Genomic DNA, 19,495 nt, shown 5'->3' with positions numbered 1-19,495 from the left:
AGTAGGTCTATGGTATTGTTAGGTGAAGTTATGGGTCCTACAGTAGGTCTATGTTATTGTTAGGTGAAGTTATGGGTCCTACAGTAGGTCTATGTTGTTGTTAGGTGAAGTTATGGGTCCTACAGTAAGTCTATGTTGTTGTTAGGTGAAGTTATGGGTCCTACAGTAGGTCTATGTTGTTGTTAGGTGAAGTTATGGGTCCTACAGTAGGTCTATGTTGTTGTTAGGTGAAGTTATGGGTCCTACAGTAGGTCTATGCTATTGTTAGGTGAAGTTATGGGTCCTACAAAAGGTCTATGTTATTGTTAGGTGAAGTTATGGGGCCTACAGTAGGTCTATGTTATTGTTAGGTGAAGTTATGGGTCCTACAGTAGGTCTATGTTGGGTGAAGTTATGGGTCCTACAGTAGGTCTATGTTGTTGTTAGGTGAAGTTATGGGTCCTACAGTAGGTCTATGTTCTTAGGTGAAGTTATGGGTCCTACAGTAGGTCTATGTTGGGTGAAGTTATGGGTCCTACAGTAGGTCTATGTTGTTGTTAGGTGAAGTTATGGGTCCTACAGTAGGTCTATGTTCTTAGGTGAAGTTATGGGTCCTACAGTAGGTCTGTTGTTGTTAGGTGAAGTTATGGGTCCTACATTAGGTCTATGTTGTTTTTAGGTGAAGTTATGGGTCCTACAGTAGGTATATGTTGTTAGGTGAAGTTATGGGTCCTACACTAGGTCTATGTTGTTGTTAGGTGAAGTTATGGGTCCTACAGTAGGTCTATGTTGTTGTTAGATGAAGTTATGGGTCCTACAGTAGGTCTATGTTATTGTTAGGTGAAGTTATGGGTCCTACAGTAGGTCTATGTTGGGTGAAGTTATGGGTCCTACAGTAGGTCTATGTTATTGTTATGTGAAGTTATGGGTTCTACAGTAGGTCTATGTTGTTGTTAGGTGAAGTTATGGGTCCTACAGTAGGTCTATGTTGTTAGGTGAAGTTATGGGTCCTACAGTAGGTCTATGTTGTTTTTAGGTGAAGTTATGGGTCCTACAGTAGGTATATGTTGTTAGGTGAAGTTATGGGTCCTACAGTAGGTCTATGTTGTTGTTAGGTGAAGTTATGGGTCCTACAGTAGGTCTATGTTGTTGTTAGGTGAAGTTATGGGTCCTACAGTAGGTCTATGTTATTGTTAGGTGAAGTTATGGGTCCTACAGTAGGTCTATGTTGGGTGAAGTTATGGGTCCTACCGTAGGTCTATGTTATTGTTAGGTGAAGTTATGGGTCCTACAGTAGGTCTATGTTATTGTTAGGTGAAGTTATGGGTCCTACAGTAGGTCTATGTTGGGTGAAGTTATGGGTTCTACAGTAGGTCTATGGTATTGTTAGGTGAAGTTATGGGTCCTACAGTAGGTCTATGTTATTGTTAGGTGAAGTTATGGGTCCTACAGTAGGTCTATGTTGTTGTTAGGTGAAGTTATGGGTCTTACAGTAGGTCTATGTTGTTGTTAGGTGAAGTTATGGGTCCTACAGTAGGTCTATGCTATTGTTAGGTGAAGTTATGGGTCCTACAGTAGGTCTATGTTATTGTTAGGTGAAGTTATGGGTCCTACAGTAGGTCTATGTTCTTAGGTGAAGTTATGGGTCCTACAGTAGGTCTATGTTGTTGTTAGGTGAAGTTATGGGTCCTACAGTAGGTCTATGTTATTGTTAGGTGAAGTTATGGGTCCTACAGTAGGTCTATGTTGGGTGAAGTTATGGGTCCTACAGTAGGTCTATGTTATTGTTATGTGAAGTTATGGGTTCTACAGTAGGTCTATGTTGTTGTTAGGTGAAGTTATGGGTCCTACAGTAGGTCTATGTTGTTAGGTGAAGTTATGGGTCCTACAGTAGGTCTATGTTGTTTTTAGGTGAAGTTATGGGTCCTACAGTAGGTATATGTTGTTAGGTGAAGTTATGGGTCCTACAGTAGGTCTATGTTGTTGTTAGGTGAAGTTATGGGTTCTACAGTAAGTCTATGTTGTTGTTAGGTGAAGTTATGGGTCCTACAGTAAGTCTATGTTGTTGTTAGGTGAAGTTATGGGTCCTACAGTAGGTCTATGTTGTTGTTAGGTGAAGTTATGGGTCCTACAGTAGGTCTATGTTGTTGTTAGGTGAAGTTATGGGTCCTACAGTAGGTCTATGCTATTGTTAGGTGAAGTTATGGGTCCTACAGTAGGTCTATGTTATTGTTAGGTGAAGTTATGGGGCCTACAGTAGGTCTATGTTATTGTTAGGTGAAGTTATGGGTCCTACAGTAGGTCTATGTTGGGTGAAGTTATGGGTCCTACAGTAGGTCTATGTTGTTGTTAGGTGAAGTTATGGGTCCTACAGTAGGTCTATGTTATTGTTAGGTGAAGTTATGGGTCCTACAGTAGGTCTATGTTGGGTGAAGTTATGGGTCCTACAGTAGGTCTATGTTGTTGTTAGGTGAAGTTATGGGTCCTACAGTAGGTCTATGTTCTTAGGTGAAGTTATGGGTCCTACAGTAGGTCTATGTTGTTGTTAGGTGAAGTTATGGGTCCTACAGTAGGTCTATGTTGTTTTTAGGTGAAGTTATGGGTCCTACAGTAGGTATATGTTGTTAGGTGAAGTTATGGGTCCTACACTAGGTCTATGTTGTTGTTAGGTGAAGTTATGGGTCCTACACTAGGTCTATGTTGTTGTTAGGTGAAGTTATGGGTCCTACAGTAGGTCTATGTTATTGTTAGGTGAAGTTATGGGTCCTACAGTAGGTCTATGTTGGGTGAAGTTATGGGTCCTACAGTAGGTCTATGTTATTGTTATGTGAAGTTATGGGTTCTACAGTAGGTCTATGTTGTTGTTAGGTGAAGTTATGGGTCCTACAGTAGGTCTATGTTGTTAGGTGAAGTTATGGGTCCTACAGTAGGTCTATGTTGTTTTTAGGTGAAGTTATGGGTCCTACAGTAGGTATATGTTGTTAGGTGAAGTTATGGGTCCTACAGTAGGTCTATGTTGTTGTTAGGTGAAGTTATGGGTTCTACAGTAAGTCTATGTTGTTGTTAGGTGAAGTTATGGGTCCTACAGTAAGTCTATGTTGTTGTTAGGTGAAGTTATGGGTCCTACAGTAGGTCTATGTTGTTGTTAGGTGAAGTTATGGGTCCTACAGTAGGTCTATGTTGTTGTTAGGTGAAGTTATGGGTCCTACAGTAGGTCTATGCTATTGTTAGGTGAAGTTATGGGTCCTACAGTAGGTCTATGTTATTGTTAGGTGAAGTTATGGGGCCTACAGTAGGTCTATGTTATTGTTAGGTGAAGTTATGGGTCCTACAGTAGCTCTATGTTGGGTGAAGTTATGGGTCCTACAGTAGGTCTATGTTGTTGTTAGGTGAAGTTATGGGTCCTACAGTAGGTCTATGTTATTGTTAGGTGAAGTTATGGGTCCTACAGTAGGTCTATGTTGGGTGAAGTTATGGGTCCTACAGTAGGTCTATGTTGTTGTTAGGTGAAGTTATGGGTCCTACAGTAGGTCTATGTTCTTAGGTGAAGTTATGGGTCCTACAGTAGGTCTATGTTGTTGTTAGGTGAAGTTATGGGTCCTACAGTAGGTCTATGTTGTTTTTAGGTGAAGTTATGGGTCCTACAGTAGGTATATGTTGTTAGGTGAAGTTATGGGTCCTACACTAGGTCTATGTTGTTGTTAGGTGAAGTTATGGGTCCTACACTAGGTCTATGTTGTTGTTAGGTGAAGTTATGGGTCCTACAGTAGGTCTATGTTATTGTTAGGTGAAGTTATGGGTCCTACAGTAGGTCTATGTTGGGTGAAGTTATGGGTCCTACAGTAGGTCTATGTTATTGTTATGTGAAGTTATGGGTTCTACAGTAGGTCTATGTTGTTGTTAGGTGAAGTTATGGGTCCTACAGTAGGTCTATGTTGTTAGGTGAAGTTATGGGTCCTACAGTAGGTCTATGTTGTTTTTAGGTGAAGTTATGGGTCCTACAGTAGGTATATGTTGTTAGGTGAAGTTATGGGTCCTACAGTAGGTCTATGTTGTTGTTAGGTGAAGTTATGGGTTCTACAGTAAGTCTATGTTGTTGTTAGGTGAAGTTATGGGTCCTACAGTAAGTCTATGTTGTTGTTAGGTGAAGTTATGGGTTCTACAGTAGGTCTATGTTGTTGTTAGGTGAAGTTATGGGTCCTACAGTAGGTCTATGTTGTTGTTAGGTGAAGTTATGGGTCCTACAGTAGGTCTATGCTATTGTTAGGTGAAGTTATGGGTCCTACAGTAGGTCTATGTTATTGTTAGGTGAAGTTATGGGGCCTACAGTAGGTCTATGTTATTGTTAGGTGAAGTTATGGGTCCTACAGTAGCTCTATGTTGGGTGAAGTTATGGGTCCTACAGTAGGTCTATGTTGTTGTTAGGTGAAGTTATGGGTCCTACAGTAGGTCTATGTTATTGTTAGGTGAAGTTATGGGTCCTACAGTAGGTCTATGTTGTTAGGTGAAGTTATGGGTCCTACAGTAGGTCTATGTTGTTGTTAGGTGAAGTTATGGGTCCTACAGTAGGTATATGGTATTGGTATAACTAGTGGTTTCTGCATTAGCATGGAGGAGTTTCTGCAACCAAATTGCATGCGCATTGCCCTCTTGTGGCAATGTTTCCAAACACAGAAAGGGCCGTATATTGGAAACCAAACTCATCTGGCACAATGCTTAGGGTTTCAGGAACTTTAATAACTTATTTCTAACCTAGAATCATGCACTATACTACTAATGTGAAAAAAATAAGACTAAATATGACTGTTGTTGATCACTGACTGTCATGTTAAGACAATTGTCAAATAAGTTTGTAAAAGTATTTAAATATTCATTACAGATGTAAATTGTTGTACAACATCGTGGGCATCACCTTTTTTGCTAAAAGAAACAGTGTGTTTCTGCTGTTGTGAGCCTTTACCCATCTGTCTGACTTTGTTGTTCACACAGGAGAGAGACGTGACTATCGTGGATCCTCTGGGGAGCCTCAACAACATCATGAAGCTGCTGAGGCAGAGAAGAGTCTCTCCACATCAGAACGTCTCAAAAAACACAGACTCACAGGGAAGAAACCTCACCGCTGCTCTGACTGTGGGAAGAGTTACTCAAGATCAGATTCACTACAACTTCACCTGAGAATTCACACAGGAGGGAATTCTCACCGCTGCTCTGACTGTGGGAAGAGATTCACCTCTTCAGCAGACCTTAAAAAACATTTGAGAATCCATACAGGAGAGAAACCTTATAGCTGTGATCAATGTGGGAAGAGTTTTACTCGTACAAGTAATCTGAAAGCACACCAGAGAATACACGCCGCAGAGAAACCCTATAGCTGTGATCAATGTGGGAAGAGTTTTACTCAGTCAAGTAATCTGAAAGCACACCAGAGAATACACACTGCAGAGAAACCTTATAGCTGTGATCAATGTGGGAAGAGCTGTCTTTCAACATCAGAACACCTGAAGAAACACCAGCGGAAACCCACAGGGAAGAAATCTCACCGCTGCTCTGACTGTGGGAAAAGTTATTTAAGATCAGATTCACAAAAAATACACCAGAGAATACAAACTGGAGAGAAATCTTACAGACCCTATAGCTGTTATCAGTGTGGGAAGAATTTTACAACATCTTGCCATCTGACCGCACACCAGAGAATACACACAGGCGAGAAACCTTACCACTGCTCTGACTGTGGAAAGAGTTTTGTTGTCTCAGGAAATTTAACATCACACCAGAGAACACACACAGGAGAGAAGCCTTATAGCTGTAATCAATGTGGGAAGAATTTTTCTCGCTCAGGCAACCTGATAACACACCTGAGAATACACACTGGAGAGAAACCTCATTGCTGCTCTGACTGTGGGAAAAGATTCATCTTTTTAGCAGATCTTAAAACACATCAGAGAATCCATACAGGAGAAAAACCGTACCACTGCTCTGACTGTGGAAAGAGTTTTGTTTCATCAAGACAGTTAAAAGCACACCAGAGAACACACACAGGAGAGAAGCCTTATAGCTGTGATCAATGTGGGAAGAGTTTTGTTACGTCTGGCAGCCTGAAAACACACCAGAGAACACACACAGGAGAGAAACCTTATAGATGTGATCATTGTGAGAAGAGATTTCCTACATCTAGCCAGCTGACTTCACACCAGAGAACACACACAGGAGAGAAACCTTATAGCTGTGATCATTGTGAGAAGAGTTTTCCTACAAATGGCAGCCTGAAAAAACACCAGAGAACACACACAGGAGAGAAACCTTTTAGCTGTGATCAATGTGACAAGAGATACTCTGATAAAAGATATCTGATCAAACATCAGAAAATGCATACATGAAGAAGTTGTTTCATGATATCAATGAAATGATGTCACAATGTAGAATGTTTTAACATTGTAGTAGGAGTATTTTAATGATGTCACAATGTAGAATGTTTTAACATTGTAGAAGGAGTATTTTAATGATGTCACAATGTAGATTGTTTTAACATTGTAGTAGGAGTATTTTAATGATGTCACAATGTAGAGTGTTTTAACATTGTAGAAGGAGTATTTTAATGATGTTCTACCTTATCCTTTGCCCTGTTCAATTGATTGCAGCATGATATGGATATTAGCCTCAGGGGAATATCCAGGCTCTCAATTGAAAGAGTATTATTTAACAAAAAGTGACTAACAAAAAAAGAGCTGTGTTGCACTTACTGCGTTGGTGACCCCCTTTAATCAAAATGCAGCACTTCAAAATGTAGCCAGCTGTTTTCTACAAGTTGAAAAAGCTGCTTGTTTAAAAAAATACATGTAATATGATAATTGTTGCAGATGTTTGTGTATATACACACATGAAAGCAGTATAATAAATTGGTCTATAATCAATTTTATTAACAATCTGACATCACTCCAGTATTTCTTGACAACATCCAAGTGCTAATTGTCTTTATTCCACTACTGAAGAAGCATGACTCAAATCACCGACTCATATTTCAAACATTCAGCCTGACAAAAGATACATGTTTTATTATTCCATGCCTCACCATTAAGTTAATTATTGCGAAGCGAAGGGGTGTACATTCTGTTTTGATATTTCAGCATATTTACAATTCATGTAAAATTTAGTAAATAAATATTTTTGCCACCAACTGAATTTTTTTTGGTACAATTATGTTGTTTACGAACAATGTAGTAAAACAAGCTTATATTTCTGGTTGGATATTACATTCTATTCTTACTATTTTAATCAATGTAATTTCCTTAGAATGCTCACTAGTCTTTCAGTTTGTTATTCTTTAGTATGTTATCCTCTTATGTTTGTTGTGTTGTAAATATTTCAGTTTTTATTTTCATAGTGTTTATTAGTCTTCCTTGTGAAGCGCATTGTGTTGCATCTATGTCTGAAATGTGCTGTATAAATAAAGCTTGATTTGATTTGAACATATTGCAAAAACAAATGAACCCAATGACCGACCAATCAACAGACCTCTTGCAAAACCAATGAATAAACATGTGCAAAGGCAACAAAACATCTTGGTCCATCTTTAGTGTGAATAACAGTATAAATGCAGTCACTGTTTTGGTCCATCTTTAGTGTGAATAACAGATTAAATGCAGTCACTGTTAAAATTGTGCATGAGATGTAAGTTTAGTATCAATTTTTGTTGAAAATGAAAAATCAATAATACGTCAAAGGATTCAACTATTGAAAACTGAAACAAACAAATGGATCAAACAGATCAATCCCACTTTTCCAGCCTGCTGAAGGTGTGGTGGAGTGGTAAACACCACCCCCGGCTCTACCGGGGGCTTGAGGTGGTCTCCCACAGCTCTGCTGGTGGAGTGGTAAACACCACCCCCGGCTCTACCAGGGGGCTTGAGGTGGTCTCCCACAGCTCTGCTGGTGGAGTGGTAAACACCACCCCCGGCTCTACCAGGGGGCTTGAGGTGGTCTCCCACAGCTCTGCTGGTGGAGTGGTAAACACCACCCCCGGCTCTACCAGGGGCTCTAGGTGGTCTCCCACAGCTCTGCTGGTGGAGTGGTAAACACCACCCCCGGCTCTACCGGGGGCTTGAGGTGGTCTCCCACAGCTCTGCTGGTGGAGTGGTAAACACCACCCCCGGCTCTACCGGGGGCTTGAGGTGGTCTCCCACAGCTCTGCTGGTGGAGTGGTAAACACCACCCCCGGCTCTACCGGGGGCTCTAGGTGGTCTCCCACAGCTCTGCTGGTGGAGTGGTAAACACCACCCCCGGCTCTACCAGGGGGCTTGAGGTGGTCTCCCACAGCTCTGCTGGTGGAGTGGTAAACACCACCCCCGGCTCTACCAGGGGGCTTGAGGTGGTCTCCCACAGCTCTGCTGGTGGAGTGGTAAACACCACCCCCGGCTCTACCAGGGGCTCTAGGTGGTCTCCCACAGCTCTGCTGGTGGAGTGGTAAACACCACCCCCGGCCCTACCGGGGGCTTGAGGTGGTCTCCCACAGCTCTGCTGGTGGAGTGGTAAACACCACCCCCGGCTCTACCGGGGGCTCTAGGTGGTCTCCCACAGCTCTGCTGGTGGAGTGGTAAACACCACCCCCGGCTCTACCGGGGGCTTGAGGTGGTCTCCCACAGCTCTGCTGGTAGAGTGGTAAACACCACCCCCGGCTCTACCGGGGGCTTGAGGTGGTCTCCCACAGTTCTGCTTATGTCATGTTCTGTGGCCTTGCTGTTCTATTTTTTGACTGCCCCTGAAACACAGAAAGAAACACATTTAGTCATATTATACTGAACAAAATATAAAAGACCCAGAAATGTTCCATATGTAGAAAAAAGCTTATTTCTCTAAAATGTTGGGCTCAAATTTGTTTACATCCCTGTTAGTGAGCATTTCTCATTTGCAATGGTAATCAAATCCACCTAACAGTTGTGGTATATCAAGAATCTGATTAAACAGCATTATCATTACACAGGTGTACCTTGTGCTGGTGACAAAATAAGGCCACTCTGAAATGTGCAGTTTTGCCACACAACACAATGCCATAGATGTCTAATATTTTGAGGGAGTGTGCAATTGGCATGGGATATCCACCAGAGCTGTTGTCAGAGAATTGAATGTTCATTTCTCTACCATAAGCCGCCTCCAACGTAGTTTTAGAGAATTTGGCAGTACGTCCAATGGTGTCGTTTGGGGTTATGGTATGGGCAGGCATAAGCTACGAAGACAATTGCATTTTATTGATGGCAATTTGAACACCGTGACGAGAACCTGAGTTCTATTGTTGTGACATACATCCTATTGTTGTGACATACGTCCTATTGTTGTGACATACATCCTATTGTTGTGACATACGTCCTATTGTTGTGACATACATCCTATTGTTGTGACATACATCCTATTGTTGTGACATACGTCCTATTGTTGTGACATACGTCCTATTGTTGTGACATACATCCTATTGTTGTGACATACATCCTATTGTTGTGACATAGATCCTATTGTTGTGACATACGTCCTATTGTTGTGACATACATCCTATTGTTGTGACATACATCCTATTGTTGTGACATACGTCCTATTGTTGTGACATACATCCTATTGTTGTGACATACATCCTATTGTTGTGACATACATCCTATTGTTGTGACATACGTCCTATTGTTGTGACATACATCCTATTGTTGTGACATACGTCCTATTGTTGTGACATACATCCGCCTCTATCACCTCGTGATTCAGCATGATAATGCCCCATGTCGCAAGGATCTGCACACAATTCCTGGAAGCTGAACATGTCCCGGTTCTTCCATGGCCTGCAGACTCACCAGACATGTCACCCATTGAATATATTTGGGATGTTCTGGATCAACATGTACGACAGCGTGTTCCAGTTCCCGCCAATATCCATCAACTTCGCACAGCCATTGAAAAGCAGTGGGACAATATTCCACAGGCCACAATCAACAGCCTGATCCTTTCACAGCATTTTAAGGCTGCACTGAGACAAGGACTTATCAATGACCCAAGCCCAGTTCTGTTCATCTCTACCATTGTGTAGAGATAATGCTGTGTTGTATTTCCAAGTATCCAAGTATTTAAATCCCTAATACAGTCTAATAATTTATCTGTGGAGCTAAAATCCTCTGGTGACACAGAAATGTAAAGTTGTGTATCGTCTGTGCGTAGCAGTGAAAATCTATGCTGTGCAATCTGATAACGCTACCAATGAGTAACGTACATATATACCTGTCAAAAGAATACCTACTCATTCAAGGGTTTTATTTATTTATTTATTTACTATTTTCTATATTGTAGAATAACAGTGAGGAAATCAAAGGGCCCCAGGATCAATGGAAGCAAAATAGCCCCCTAACATCAAATATCCAGCATCAATTTCCAGCAGGTACGGACGGGGTTCTTTTGTGCTCATGCATTCTCATTTAGACTCTAAACCCGCCAAGGAGCTCTATTTTAATCTATCACTTAGCAACAGATGTAAAGTTTGTTTTGAATTATCACTCATTAAAAATCTGAACTAATCAATTAACACATGCTTTTATTTGTAAAAGTGTTGTTAATATATATCTATAATTTTACTTAATAGACAAAAATTAAACATTCCCCCAACCGCGTTTCCTCCCTCCAGTCAGCAGATGGCGATATGTGTCTTTCGGGCGATGTTTCTAGTGTGACGTATAATCTAGTGGACGGAACGCTTCTTCAACAACTGCAGCCACCTCGGTAGCTCGCTAGCCAACAAAGTCGGAACATTCATGTTCTTTAGACAATTTCCTGGTTTATTTGCCACTATGATTTAAACATACTTATGTGGAAACAACTAGCTACCCCATTTAATTTCATATTGACGTTGTTGTCAGTCAGCTGGCTAGTTTAGCTAACATCCCCGACCATGAGTTTACTAAGCTACTCTCTTCCTGCTAAAGAAGACGTTTGGTGGACGGAGAAAGGACCTCCCGTGAAAGATGAGAAGGAAGAGGAGGCTGTTACCGTTAAAAAAGAAGTTAAGGGCAAGGCTGTTACGGTGAAAGATGAGGAAGACGCGTTCAAATTGAAAGAGGAGGCTGTTTCAGTGAAAGAAAGGGAAGACACGTTCAGAGTGAAATATGTGGCTGTTACAGTGAAAGAAGAAGAATCTTTCAGAGTGAAAGAGGAGGCAGACACGTTCAGAGTGAAAGAGGAGGCTGTTAGAGTGAAAGAAGAGGAGAAAGAGGACGAGGTTACTGTCACAGTGAAAGAAGAGGAAGACGTTTTTGGCCTGAAGGGGATAACTGTCACATTGGAGGAGGATGAAGGAGAACACAAGACTGGAGATCTGATTAACACCAGTAAATACAGTGAGTACTGATTAACACCAGTAAATACAGTGAGTACTATCTTAATTAAACAGGGACACAAACTCTGCAGTTGTTGAACTAATGTGTGATTTTTAAAAGGGCATTCTACACTTGGATATGTTTTTCTGTACTGTAGGAATTGATAAAGACGTCCTCTCATTCCTCTGGGAAGATATGTCATCAGCTAGCTCTCGAGAACTCTATTCTCGAGAGCTGTATTCTGCGGGATTCTGCATTCTCCCTACAGATTTCAGCCATTAGTTTGCATGTACTATGTTACGTCTAGTCTATGAGACCAGGCTGTGGTCAATCATTGCTGACGATATGGCTTTTGAAGCAGCGAGAAAGAATCCTTCAAATTAAAAAGATACACTTACTGTGGCAGTTACAGATCCATACAGCTATGGAGCCTCCATCCTACTAAACTACACTGTAGCAGTTACAGATCCATACAGCTATGGAGCCTCCATCCTACTAAACTACACTGTAGCAGTTACAGATCCATACAGCTATGGAGCCTCCATCCTACTAAACTACACTGTAGCAGTTACAGATCCATACAGCTATGGAGCCTCCATCCTACTAAACTACACTGCAGCAGTTACAGATCCATACAGCTATGGCGCCTCCATCCTACTAAACTACACTGTAGCAGTTACAGATCCATACAGCTATGGAGCCTCCATCCTACTAGACTACACTGTAGCAGTTACAGATCCATACAGCTATGGAGCCTCCACCCTACTAAACTACACTGTAGCAGTTACAGATCCATACAGCTATGGAGCCTCCACCCTACTAAACTACACTGTAGTAGTTACAGATCCATACAGCTATGGAGCCTCCATCCTACTAAACTACACTGTAGCAGTTACAGATCCATACAGCTATGGAGCCTCCACCCTACTAAACTACACTGTAGCAGTTACAGATCCATACAGCTATGGAGCCTCCATCCTACTAAACTACACTGTAGCAGTTACAGATCCATACAGCTATGGAGCCTCCATCCTACTAAACTACACTGTAGCAGTTACAGATCCATACAGCTATGGAGCCTCCATCCTACTAAACTACACTGTAGCAGTTACAGATCCATACAGCTATGGAGCCTCCATCCTACTAAACTACACTGTAGCAGTTACAGATCCATACAGCTATGGAGCTCCACCCTACTAAACTACACTGTAGCAGTTACAGATCCATACAGCTATGGAGCCTCCATCCTACTAAACTACACTGTAGCAGTTACAGATCCATACAGCTATGGAGCCTCCATCCTACTAAACTACACTGTAGCAGTTACAGATCCATACAGCTATGGAGCCTCCATCCTACTAAACTACACTGTAGCAGTTACAGATCCATACAGCTATGGAGCCTCCATCCTACTAAACTACACTGTAGCAGTTACAGATCCATACAGCTATGGAGCCTCCACCCTACTAAACTACACTGTAGCAGTTACAGATCCATACAGCTATGGAGCCTCCATCCTACTAAACTACACTGTAGCAGTTACAGATCCATACAGCTATGGAGCCTCCATCCTACTAAACAAGTCTTCGCTACACCTCCTGAGTTAGACTTAGGCAGGTGGTCGCCTCTTGTCTTCCATTGGGGTTCTGTAAACACTGTAACATGGCCCTGTGGGAACACTAAACCTATAAAAGGTGGTATCTTTTTAACATTAAAAAAAAGATACATTTTTCTTGCTGATATGAAAGATAAGGTCCTGATGCTTCCAGAACTCCCAGGGGGGTTTTCCTTGGCTCATCGCGTTCCAGCAACTCCTTGTGGCGGTCCGCCTGCAAGCTGACTTTGGTCATCACATTGGTGCTTCCAGGTTGATAAGAGAACAGTGTGTTCAGAAGAACAGTGTGTTCAGAAGCAGAAGTTTCGGGGGCTTGTGCTTGTCTAGACCTTCGCCTCTCTCAAGCCCGTTGGGAGTTGCAGCGATGAAACGATTGTAACTACCAATTGGATATCACACAAAAAAAGCAAGAAATAAAATACCCCCCCCCCCCCCGCGCCACAGACTCAATGAGCCGTCCATCCACACGGAGCGCCGTCCATCCATCCACACGGAGAGCCGTCCATCCACACGGAGAGCCGTCCATCCATCCACACGGAGAGCCGTCCATCCATCCACACGGAGAGCCGTCCATCCATCCACACGGAGAGCCGTCCATCCACACGGAGAGCCGTCCATCCACACGGAGAGCCGTCCATCCACACGGAGAGCCGTCCATCCACACGGAGAGCCGTCCATCCATCCACACGGAGAGCCGTCCATCCATCCACACGGAGAGCCGTCCATCCACACAGAGAGCCGTCCATCCACACGGAGAGACGTCCATCCATCCACACGGAGAGCCGTCCATCCATCCACACGGAGAGCCGTCCATCCACACGGAGAGCCGTCCATCCATCCACACGGAGAGCCGTCCATCCATCCACACGGAGAGCCGTCCATCCATCCACACGGAGAGCCGTCCATCCACACGGAGAGCCGTCCGTCCATCCACACGGAGAGCCGTCCGTCCATCCACACGGAGAGCCGTCCGTCCATCCACACGGAGAGCCGTCCGTCCATCCACACGGAGAGCCGTCCGTCCATCCACACGGAGAGCCGTCCTTCCATCCACACGGAGAGCCGTCCATCCATCCACACGGAGAGCCGTCCATCCATCCACACGGAGAGCCGTCCATCCATCCACACGGAGAGCCGTCCATCCACACGGAGAGCCGTCCATCCATCCACACAGAGAGCCGTCCATCCATCCACACGGAGAGCCGTCCATCCACACGGAGAGCCGTCCATCCATCCACACGGAGAGCCGTCCATCCATCCACACGGAGAGCCGTCCATCCACACGGAGAGCCGTCCATCCATCCACACGGAGAGCCGTCCATCCATCCACACGGAGAGCCGTCCATCCATCCACACGGAGAGCCGTCCATCCACACGGAGAGCCGTCCATCCACACGGAGAGCCGTCCATCCACACGGAGAGCCGTCCATCCACACGGAGAGCCGTCCGTCCATCCACACGGAGAGCCGTCCGTCCATCCACACGGAGAGCCGTCCGTCCATCCACACGGAGAGCCGTCCGTCCATCCACACAGAGAGCCGTCCATCCACACGGAGAGCCGTCCATCCACACGGAGAGCCGTCCGTCCACACGGAGAGCCGTCCGTCCATCCACACGGAGAGCCGTCCGTCCATCCACACAGAGAGCCGTCCATCCACACGGAGAGCCGTCCATCCAAACGGAGGGCCGTCCATCCACACGGAGCGCCACAGACACCATCCAACGACCATCCATCCACACAGAGAGCCCGTGCAGACAGCCCGTGGCTCCCAAAACTTAACTTATGTGGAAAAGCTCCAGAAAAAAAACTTCCCCATTGAGAAAAAAAATCCACAATCTAAAGAGAACTTGGCTCAATAAAACAAAATGTTTTCTGAACACTTCTCATTGAATCCTCATAATGCCATGATTTACGAAATCATCGATGACTGAGAATCTTAGAGGCTGCTACAGAACATGTACTGTCTTCTCCCATGTCATTGGTAATGGTGACCCAATGGAGACTATATTAGCAGGTGTTGTTGTAGCTTCTGTAAGCTTCTCACTAATCATTATTCATCATTCATTCAGGAAGGAGACGCATTCTGTCTCCTAGAGACAATACTTATTTTCCACCATAATTTGCAACTAAATTCATAAAAAATCCTACAATGTGATTTTCTGGATTTTTTTTCTCATTTTGTCTGTCATAGTTGAAGTGTACCTATGATAAAAATTACAGGCCTCTCTCATCTTTTAAAGTGGGAGAACTTGCACAATTGGTGGCTGACTAAATACTTTTTTGCCCCACTGTATTTGGCTAAGGTGTATATGTAAACTTCCGACTTCAACTGTAGATGAATCTGATCACATTTTTAGGTCAAATTCATGCAGAAATACAGAAAACTCTAAAGCAGGTGTCTCCAACCCTGTTTTCCTGGAGCGCTAACCAACTGTAAGGTTTTTCCGCTCCGACCCCCATTTTGAACTAACCTGGTTGATCTTATCAACCAGCTGATTATTAGAATCAGGTGTTCTAGATTAGAGGACGAAAATGTTTTACTGCCCTATACCAATCAGGTGTTCTAGATTAGAGGACGAACACGTTTTACTGTCCTACCAATCAGGTGTTCTAGATTAGAGGACGAACACGTTTTACTGTCCTACCAATCAGGTGTTCTAGATTAGAGGATGAACACGTTTTACTGCCCTACCAATCAGGTGTTCTAGATTAGAGGACGAACACGTTTTACTGTCCTACCAATCAGGTGTTCTAGATTAGAGGACGAACACGTTTTACTGTCCTACCAATCAGGTGTTCTAGATTAGAGGACGAACACGTTTTACTGCCCTACCAATCAGGTGTTCTAGATTAGAGGACGAACACGTTTTACTGCCCTATACCAATCAGGTGTTCTAGATTAGAGGACGAACACGTTTTACTGCCCTATACCAATCAGGTGTTCTAGATTAGAGGACGAACACGTTTTACTGCCCTACCAATCAGGTGTTCTAGATTAGAGGACGAACACGTTTTACTGCCCTATACCAATCAGGTGTTCTAGATTAGAGGACGAACACGTTTTACTGCCCTACCAATCAGGTGTTCTAGATTAGAGGATGAACACGTTTTACTGTCCTACCAATCAGGTGTTCTAGATTAGAGGATGAACACGTTTTACTGCCCTATACCAAGCAACAACAAAAAAAGTCAGTAACTGGTCATTTGGTCAAAAATGTGTTAATGTTATTTTTAGCTACATTAAATACATGCTTAATCATGCGGACAAGTTTTCTGCCTCTATTGTGTTTTGGTGAAAATGGGGGGTCATGTTAGCAGTAACTGCATAAAGCTACTGTGAAACCAAGGTAAATAAATGCCATCTTTCTCAGTTCCACGCTGAGAAAGATGTCAGTGCCTTTTTGCTTGGTAGGGCAGTATAGGACAGTAGCTCTCCAGGATCAGGTAGTTACTGCCTTTTTGCTTGGTAGGGCAGAATAGGACAGTAGCTCTCCAGGATCAGGTAGTTACTGCCTTTTTGCTTGGTAGGGCAGAATAGGACAGTAGCTCTCCAGGATCAGGTAGTTACTGCCTTTTTGCTTGGTAGGGCAGTATAGGACAGTAGCTCTCCAGGATCAGGTAGTTACTGCCTTTTTGCTTGGTAGGGCAGTATAGGACAGTAGCTCTCCAGGATCAGGTAGTTACTGCCTTTTTGCTTGGTAGGGCAGTATAGGACAGTAGCTCTCCAGGATCAGGTAGTTACTGCCTTTTTGCTTGGTAGGGCAGTATAGGACAGTAGCTCTCCAGGATCAGGTAGTTACTGCCTTTTTGCTTGGTAGGGCAGTATAGGACAGTAGCTCTCCAGGATCAGGTAGTTACTGCCTTTTTGCTTGGTAGGGCAGAATAGGACAGTAGCTCTCCAGGATCAGGTAGTTACTGCCTTTTGCTTGGTAGGGCAGTATAGGACAGTAGCTCTCCAGGATCAGGTAGTTACTGCCTTTTTGCTTGGTAGGGCAGTATAGGACAGTAGCTCTCCAGGATCAGGTAGTTACTGCCTTTTGGCTTGGTAGGGCAGTATAGGACAGTAGCTCTCCAGGATCAGGTAGTTACTGCCTTTTGGCTTGGTAGGGCAGTATAGGACAGTAGCTCTCCAGGATCAGGTAGTTACTGCCTTTTTGCTTGGTAGGGCAGTATAGGACAGTAGCTCTCCAGGATCAGGTAGTTACTGCCTTTTTGCTTGGTAGGGCAGAATAGGACAGTAGTTCTCCAGGAATACGGTTCACTAACTTTCTCTTAGCACTGTAGAAGGTTCTACAGAAAGTCAACACCCTATGTACATTGTATTCGGAAAGTATTCAGACTTCTGGAAGGTTCTCCCATCTCCACAGAGGAACTCTGGAGCTCTGTCAGAGTGACCATCGGGTTCTTGGTCACTTCCCTGACCAATGCCCTTCTCACCCCGATTGCTCAGTTTGGCCGGGCGACCAGCTTTAGGAAAAGTCTTGGTGGTTCCAAACTTCTTCCATTTTAGAATGATGGATGCGACTGTGTTCTTGGGGAGCTTCAATGCTGCAGACATTTTTTTGGTACCCTCCTTTTTGGTACCTTTCCCAGGATCACAATCCTTTGACCTCATGGCTTGGTTTTTGCTCTGACATGCACTGTCAACTGTGGGACCTTATATAGACAGGTGTGTGCCTTTCCAAATCATGTCCAATCAATTGAATTTACCTCAGGTGGACTCCAATCAAGTTGTAGAAACATCTCAACAATGATCAATGGAAACAAGATGCTCCTGAGCTCAATTTCGAGTCTCATGTCAAAGGGTCTGAATACTTATATAAATAAGATTTTTTTAAATTTTTATAAATTTGCAGAAAAATGTCTAAAAACCTGTTTTCACTTTGTCATTATGGGGTATTGTGTGCTGATGAGAGGAAAAAAATAATTGAATCAATTTTAGAATAATGTAACGTAACAAAATGTGGGGAAAGGGAAGGGGGTCTGAATACTTTCGAAATGCACTGTGTAAAGAACAGTAAAACTATCTTCCAATAGACTCCTATCACCTGTTCTAATCGCTATCTCTCATTCAGGTCTCTCTGTTTAACTAAATACTACGTTTGTCTTTGGCAGGAGAGAGACCAGACTCTCACTCTGACAGACGGAAGAAGAGTCCTTCAGGGGAATCAGACCCAGAGACGCCCAAACCAGCGAGACAACACCACTGCTCCCAGTGTAATACGAGTTTTAAATGGTTATGGAAGCTTAAAGAGCATGAGAGAACACACACAGGAGAAAAGCCCTTCCAATGCTCCCAGTGTGGGAAAAGTTATACCCAGTTAGTGAGCCTGAAAAGGCATAAAGGAATACACTCAGGAGAGAAGCCTTACCACTGCTCTCAGTGTGGAAAGAGTTTTACCCAGTTAGGGAACCTGAACAAACATAAGAGAATACACTCTGGAGAGAAGCCTTACCCATGTTCCCATTGTGGAAAGAACATTAGGTTGTCAGATAATCGGAAGGAGCATGAGAGGACACACACAGGAGAGATACCTTACCATTGCTCCATCTGTAGAAAGGGTTTTACCAAGTTAAGGAACCTAAAGGAGCATGAGAGGAAACACACAGGAGAAAAGCCTTACCAATGCTCCCAGTGTGGAAAGAGTTTTTCGAATTTAGGGAACCTGAACAAACATAAGAGAATACACTCTGGAGAGAAGCCTTACCACTGTTCCCAGTGTGGAAAGAGTTTTACCCAGTTAGGGAGCCTGAAAAGGCATGAGAAAACACACAGGGGAAGATAAGATAAGCTCACAGTTTGGAAAGAGATTTAGTTAGGGAATCTAATTGTGGAAAGACATTTTCTCAGACAGAGGACCTGAATTCACATGACAGAATAGACAGGCTGTGTTCTCAAATCAAATCAAATGTTATTTGTCACATACACATGGTTAGCAGATGTTAATGCGAGTGTAGCGAAATGCTTGTGCTTCTAGTTCTGACAATGCAGTAATAACCAACGAGTAATCTAACCTAACAATTCTACAACTACTACCTTATACACACAAGTGTAAAGGGATAAAGAATATGTACATAAAGATATATGAATAAGTGATGGTACAGAACGGCATAGGCAAGATGCAATAGATGGTATCGAGACTGCATTCTGACTGATGTTTGATTGTTGTTTTATGCTACATTAAATCATGTTGTTTATATAAGATCTTACTCAAAAATAGGCCCATTTTTATTTATTTTTTCTCTTGAGACATGATCATGTCTAAAATCGGATTACAATTAAAACATTTCTCTTTTTTAAATTTTATTATGGATTTGGACTGATTGAATTCATCTATACACCCTTAGATGTTCATTATATGATTTAGATATTTTACAATACAAATTATTAAATGGATGAATAATGCAACCATTTTAAATGTAAACATGTTCTCCAGCACAAAATGGTTATCAGCCAATTAAAATAGTTGATTTACTTGCAGTTGACAGAACACTAAATTGTACATGTTGTAACAACCTCATATTTTTTTCCCCCCTCGAAGCACATGGATGTGTGTCAAC

General features: G+C 43.1%; 2 protein-coding genes across 4 annotated transcripts in view; both read left to right on the top strand.

The window, feature by feature from the left end:
- The window catches only part of LOC139547938 (zinc finger protein 271-like), a 189,346-nt gene that overhangs the window by 10,182 nt on the left and 159,669 nt on the right, over positions 1–19,495 (top strand). For 2 of the 3 annotated variants that reach the window (XM_071357182.1, XM_071357156.1), the window contains one exon: positions 4,969–7,534. The exons of the other annotated variant lie outside the window; for it this stretch is intronic. In XM_071357182.1, the coding sequence (XP_071213283.1) occupies positions 4,969–6,356 (1,388 nt within the window). In that variant the 3' untranslated portion in view covers positions 6,357–7,534. Of the gene's footprint in view, positions 1–4,968; positions 7,535–19,495 lie in introns of those variants that run through there. 3 annotated transcript variants of the gene reach the window in all.
- LOC139549265 (zinc finger protein 771-like) lies at positions 10,679–19,200 on the top strand. The gene is made up of 2 exons (XM_071359532.1): positions 10,679–11,339; positions 18,050–19,200. Exons 1-2 carry the CDS (start codon positions 10,895–10,897, stop codon positions 18,718–18,720), a joined length of 1,116 nt encoding a protein of 371 aa, XP_071215633.1. The 5' UTR covers positions 10,679–10,894; the 3' UTR covers positions 18,721–19,200.

This window comes from Salvelinus alpinus, chromosome 2 (genome assembly GCF_045679555.1).
Source record: "Salvelinus alpinus chromosome 2, SLU_Salpinus.1, whole genome shotgun sequence".
NCBI classification, from domain to species: Eukaryota; Metazoa; Chordata; class Actinopteri; order Salmoniformes; family Salmonidae; genus Salvelinus; species Salvelinus alpinus.
The sequence above is the reverse complement of the archived record's forward strand: the minus strand, read 5'-3'. Positions and strand labels throughout refer to the sequence as shown.